The 6,069-nt window shown below is 50.7% G+C and overlaps 2 protein-coding genes across 2 annotated transcripts; both read left to right on the top strand.

Annotated features, from left to right (window-relative positions):
• The first annotated feature begins 1,230 nt into the window (after positions 1–1,230).
• Positions 1,231–2,400, top strand: LOC112779051 (uncharacterized). The gene is made up of 2 exons (XM_025823312.1): positions 1,231–1,981; positions 2,048–2,400. Exons 1-2 carry the CDS (start codon positions 1,231–1,233, stop codon positions 2,398–2,400), a joined length of 1,104 nt encoding a protein of 367 aa, XP_025679097.1.
• Positions 2,401–4,142: 1,742 nt separating this feature from the next.
• On the top strand, positions 4,143–5,509 carry LOC112779050 (uncharacterized). Its single transcript, XM_025823311.1, has 2 exons — positions 4,143–4,775; positions 4,907–5,509. Exons 1-2 carry the CDS (start codon positions 4,143–4,145, stop codon positions 5,507–5,509), a joined length of 1,236 nt encoding a protein of 411 aa, XP_025679096.1.
• Positions 5,510–6,069: the final 560 nt, after the last annotated feature.

The raw sequence follows: 6,069 nt of genomic DNA, 5'->3' as shown, positions 1-6,069 counted from the left end.
ACAATTCAGTTTACATTGAACTTGATTTTAATCTTCTATTCCCATTGCTTTCAATTTACTTTTCATGCAATTTAAATCTTCTGCAATTGTTCTGAGTTCTGATTTACTGCTTTCTTTAATTTCTCAGCACCCAAAGCTCTTTACATTTGCTGCAATTTACGTTTCTTGTTCTTTAAGTTTCTGCCAATTTACCTTCTGCACTTTATACCTTCTGCAATTTACATTCTGTCAATACAATTTCACCCAATTCACCACTATTAGCTTAACTAAACTAATCACCTCACTAAAATTGCTTGATCCATCAATCCCTGTGGGATCGACTTCACTCTTGTGAGTTATTACTACTTGATGCAACCCGGTACACTTGCCGGTGAGTTTGTGTGGAATTGTTTTTTCCTCATCAGAGTGTCATTGCAGGTGGCTCCCCTCTCACATTGCAAGACAGCTCGGGAGGTCGTCTACCCTCAAGTCTCACTCACCAGACCCAGATCTAAGCCGATTCCCACCATCACACCCAGAGAACACCTCCGACCCGTCCGGCACATGAAGTACCGAACATTGGCGCTGTCCGTGGGGACTGGCCAGAATGGACTTTCTGTTGGGTCTTGTGGAGGCAGATGACGGAGGTGAACCACGTGGGGAGGAAATGGTTCCCCGAACTGGCAGGGTAGCCTCTGTGGCTTCCTTTCGTGAATGCACAAGATCCCTTCTGTGGCGACCTGAGCCCCCCTCATGCTCCCAGGAGAGGCGACCATTTGGAGGGACTGGGAGCGACAGCGTCAGAATAACACAGGAGCTACGCCACAGGGTGCAAAAGCTGGAGCGAGAAGTAGCAAGCAGAGAGTGCCACCGACCAGCTCCGGGGCAAGATCGTTCCTGGTTTTCCCAAGGGAGGGAAACCAGAGGGAGAAGCCCCTGAAGGGACCGCTCCAGACGCACCCCAACCCCCGATCAGAATCAAAAAGCCAAGGGGAAAGTAGGGAGTTGCCGAGAAGACGGCGAGATCCCATCATTTATACCCGATCTCCAACGAGGCATACAGTGGAAGAAAACTGAGAGGACAGCAGAGAAAGACCAAGGAAAAGGCGACACCCCATAATCATGGGAGCAACCCCTTTCCACCACTCCATCCTCGAAGTATGGCTACCGAAGCACTTCGGTAAGCCAACGGACATGAGGTATGATGGGACCCAAGACCCCTAAGAACATCTAACGGCCTTCGAGGCCAAGATGAATCTGGAAGGGGTGGGCGATGAAGTAAGATGTCGCGCCTTCCCTGTGACCTTAGCGGGACCGGTAATCCACTGGTTCAATGGTCTCCCCCAGGGCTCCGTAACAACCTTTGCGGACATAACCAGCGCTTTCCTGGCACAGTTCACCACGTGCATTGCCAAATCGAAGCACCCGATCAACTTGCTAGGGGTGACACAGAAAAGCGGGGAACCGACCAGGAAGTACCTAGATAAGTTCAATGATGAATTCTTGGAGATTGACGGCCTAACCGACTCGGTGGCCAGCTTATGCTTGATGAACGGGTTGCTAAATGAAGATTTCAGGAAGTACCTTACCACCAAGCCCGTATGGACGATGCAAGAAATCCAAAACATGGCTAGGGAGTATATCAATGACGAGGAGGTTAGCCAAGTCGTGGTAGCCAACAAGCGGCAGCCCGCCTATAACTCTTCTCGTCAACCCGGTAACGGGGAAAGGTCTAAGGAGCACTCCAAGGACGGAGGGCCAGCTAAAGCCTTCAAGCCGTTCCCCCAGGTAGGGAAATTTACTAACTACACTCCTCTGACAGTCCCGATCATCGAAGTGTACCAGCAAATAGCCGATGAAGCCATCCTGTCGAAGTCCCGGCAACTTAAAGATAGGATTGGGGGGAACAAAAACCTCTACTGCGATTACCACAAGGGCTTCGACCACAAGACCCAAGATTGTTTCGATTTGAAGGATGCTCTGGAGCAGGTGATCCGGGAAGGTAAGCTGGCAGAGTTCTCTCACCTCATAAGTGAACTCAGGAGGCGGGATCGTGACTGATCTGGAGACGATAGGAGCCGCGTCGTTAGACCAAGGCAAGAGCCCGAGGAGGACAATGAGCGCGGCCTCACCATTGTGAACGTCATAGTTGGGAGAGACGTCGCTCCCAGGTCGAAGTCGACAAGCAGGAAAGATGCCAAAGTCTTGGCTGTGTCATCGTCTAGTCCCGCGCCTCCCTCCAGGAGAGTCTCGTCAATATCATTCGGACCAAAGGACCAATGGTTCGATGACTTGTCGGAGAACCCTCCCATGGTGATCACAGCAAGGGTGGGAACTGGTATGGTCAGGCGAATCCTCGTAGACACTAGAGCCGATACGAACATCATGTTCCGTAACGTGTTTGATGCTCTGGACCTCTGATACACCGACCTAAGAACCCACCAACACGGTGTGGTCGGCTTAGGTGATAACTTTATCAAGCCTGATGGAATAGTCTCCCTACCGGTCTCCATAGGAAGAGGTCGGTAATGGCGGAGTTCGTTGTCCTAAGGGACTCCACGGCCTACAACCTCATCTTAGGAAGGAAAACCATCAATGAGTTTGGAGCAGTGATTTGTACCAAGCTACTGTTGATGAAGTTTGTCGCTGATGATGGATCGGTTGGTTCCATCAGGCGAGATTTGGAAACGGCGGTCGCATGCGACAACACCAGTCTCTCCCTTAGAAAGAAGTCTAAAGAGGCATCCGGGGTTTTCCTAGCTGATCTAGATGCCAGGGTCGACGACAAGCCCAGGCCAGAACCTGAAGAAGACCTCGAGAAGTTCCGGGTCGGTGACTCGGATGAAAAGTTCACTTTCGTGAACAGAAACCTCCCTCATGACTTGAAAGAGCCACTGGTGGAAATGATTCGAGCAAACGGCGATCTGTTCGCATGGACGCCAGCCGACATGCTGGGAATTGACCCGCAATTCATGTCGCACCACCTTGCCGTGAAGGCAGAAGCTAAACTGGTGGCACAGAGGAGGAGGAAAATGTCCAAGGAGAGGGCTGACGAGGTGGCCAGGCAAACGGTCAGCTTGCTAGATGCCGGGTTCATTCGAGAACTAGACTACTCGACCTGGCTCTCGAATGTAGTCCTGGTCAAGAAAGCCAATGGAAAGTGGAGAATGTGCGTGGACTATTCCGATCTCAACAAGGCATGCCCTAAGGATTCCTTCTCCCTCCCTAATATTGATGCTCTTGTAGACGCGGCGGCGGGGTATCGGTTTCTGAGTTTCATGGACGCATACTCTGGCTACAACCAGATACCGATGCACCGGCCAGACGAGGAGAAGACGGTGTTCATAACGCTAGGGGGTACATACTGCTATAAGGTGATGCCTTTCGGACTGAAAAACACAGAAGCTACATATCAAAGGCTGATGAACAAGGTATTTAGTAGTCTCATCGGCAAGACGGTGGAAGTGTGCGTAGATGACATCTTGGTGAAGACCACCCAGGCCGAAGACCTCATCAGTGATCTAGAGACCGTGTTTGCATCTCTTCGGCAACACAACATGAGGCTTAACCCTCTCAAGTGTGCCTTCGCCACGGAAGCTGGGAAGTTCTTGGGCTTCATGATAACCCAAAGAGGAGTGGAGGCCAACCCGGAAAAATGTAAAGCAATCCTACAAATGTCAAGCCCGGGATGTATTAAAGATGTGCAGAGACTGGCAGGAAGACTCACGGCGCTATCTCGTTTCCTCGGCGCATTGGCTGCCAAAGCTCTTCCGTTCTTCAACCTAATGAAAAAAAGGGATAGTGTTCGAATGGACCCCGACGTACGAGGAAGCCTTCAATCACTTCAAGACCATTGTCCGGCGCCCCCTGTCCTCGGTAAGCCCAGAAACGGTGAGGCGCTATTCTTGTACTTGGCAGTAAGTGATGAAGCTTTGGCAACCATCCTGGTAAGAGAAGAAGGGAGGATTCAGCAACCGGTCTACTTCGTGAGCAAGGCGTTGCAGGGGGCAGAATTGAGGTACAGTAAGCTGGAAAAACTGGCATATGCGCTCCTGACCTCCTCCCGTAGGCTGCGACAATACTTCTAGGGACACCAAATAATCATCAGGACAGACCAAGCGATCCGCCAAGTGTTACAAAAACCCGACCTGGCGGGCAGAATGATGACCTGGGCAATCAAACTGTCTCAGTATGATTTACAGTACAAACCCATACATGCAATCAAGGCCCAAGCAATGGCCGACTTCCTGGTAGAGGTAACAAGAAACAATCCCGAGACACCAAGCACACGGTGGAAGCTCCATGTGGACGGAGCCTCCAACCAAACATTCGGGGGAGCGGGAATCATTCTAGAAAGCCCAACGGGAGTCGTGTATGAGCAATCGGTCAAGTTCGAGTTCCCGGTGTCCAATAATCAAGCAGAATACGAGGCCCTCCTTGGCGGCCTACTTTTGGCAAGGGAAATCGGAGCCCCCAGAGTGGAAGTATGCAGCGACTTCCAGGTCATCACATTACAGATTAATGGAACGTATCAGACCAGGGACTCCCTGCTGCAGAAATACTTGGAGAAAGTTAAAAAGCTGAGCGAGGAGTTCGACGAGTTCACAGTGCAACATGTTCCAAGAGAGAGGAACACCCGAGCTGACCTCCTATCAAAACTGGCAAGCACAAAACCAGGAACAGGGAACCGATCTCTGATTCAAGGTTTAGTGAAGGAACCAACGGTGACCCTGCATATAGCATGTACAATCGATCCCCCTCATGGATGGACCCAATCATCAACCTCTTGGAAAACAGTAAGCTCCCTGATGACGATAAGACGATAAAGGCACTAAGAAGAGAAGCGGCCAAGTATACGATAATACAAGGCCAGCTATTTAAGAAGGGGCTGAACTAACTTCTATTGAAGTGCCTACGCCCTGACCAGATGGACTACGTGCTAAGCGAAGTCCACGAGGGGTGCTGCGGCCATCACATCGGAGGAAAAGCCTTAGCCCGAAAGCTCGTCAGGGCCGGCTACTTTTGGCCCTCAAAGATGTCGGATTCCAAGGAGTTCGTGAAGAAATGCAGGAGGTGCCAAGAAAACACCAACTTTCACAAAGCACCGGCAGTCGAGCTAAGCCTACTGATGGCCTCCCGACCATTCTCTCAGTGGGGAGTCGACTTGCTAGGACCCTTCCCGGTCGGACCTGGGCAGGTCAAATACCTAATTGTTGCCATCGATTATTACACCAAGTGGGTGGAGGCCAAACCGTTGGCCAGCATATCTTCGGCAAACTGCCGAAAATTCATGTGGAGGCAAGTAATAGCCAGATTTGAGATCCCGGAGGTCGTCATCTCAGACAACGGAACACAGTTTGCCGATAAAAAGTTCGGAAAATTTCTCGCCGGTTTAGGGATAAAGCAAAGAAGTTCTCGTCTGTCGAGCACCCACAAACTAACGGCCAAGTCGAAGCAACGAACAAGGTCATCCTGTAAGGCCTCAAAAAGTGACTTGACCAGAAGAAGGGAGCGTGGGCAGACGAACTAGCATCGGTCCTCTGGTCCTATCGCACAACGCAGCAGTCATCTACCGGGAAAACGCTCTTCCGGCTCACTTATGGGGTTGACGCGATAATACTAGTAGAGATTGGGGAACCGAGCCCACGACTACTCTTGGGAGGGGTTGAAGAAGCCGTAGAAAAGGACTTACTGGATGAGACTAGATAGATGGCCCACTTGTCGGAGACGGCGTTGAAATAAAGGATGGCCCTGCGTTACAACGCCAAAGTACTAAAAAGAGATTTTGAGCCAAGCGACCTAGTCCTACGACGCAACGACGTTGGACTCCTGGCACCAGGGGAAGGAAAGTTGGCAGCCAATTGGGAAGGCCCCTACAGAGTAAAAGAAGTAGTCGGCAACGGAGCTTATAAGCTGGAATGACTGGACAGCAGGGAGGTCCCGAGAACATTGAATGCAAGGAACCTAGGAAGGTTCTACTCTTAGAAGCCCGAGCACACCCAACAGGCAGGCAATGTACCGGTTTAGTAAGACCAGTTTCATTTCATGTTGCATTACCTCCCATTAGTTGTTTATTTGCAAATCATCATG

The sequence above is a fragment of the Arachis hypogaea genome, chromosome 19 (genome assembly GCF_003086295.3).
Source record: "Arachis hypogaea cultivar Tifrunner chromosome 19, arahy.Tifrunner.gnm2.J5K5, whole genome shotgun sequence".
Taxonomy (NCBI): domain Eukaryota; kingdom Viridiplantae; phylum Streptophyta; class Magnoliopsida; order Fabales; family Fabaceae; genus Arachis; species Arachis hypogaea.
Note: the sequence above shows the minus strand (reverse complement) of the source record. Positions and strands in the feature narration are given on the sequence as shown.

Excerpts from the sequence above, each read along its gene's own strand:
- LOC112779051 (XM_025823312.1), top strand. The coding sequence starts at position 1,231 with ATGAATCTGGAAGGGGTGGGCGATGAAGTAAGATGTCGCGCCTTCCCT. Across the intron at positions 1,982-2,047 it reads GGAGCAGGTGATCCGGGAAG|ACGATAGGAGCCGCGTCGTT; the intron begins GTAAGCTGGCAG and ends ACTGATCTGGAG.
- LOC112779050 (XM_025823311.1), top strand. The coding sequence starts at position 4,143 with ATGACCTGGGCAATCAAACTGTCTCAGTATGATTTACAGTACAAACCC. Across the intron at positions 4,776-4,906 it reads CATCAACCTCTTGGAAAACA|ATGGACTACGTGCTAAGCGA; the intron begins GTAAGCTCCCTG and ends CGCCCTGACCAG.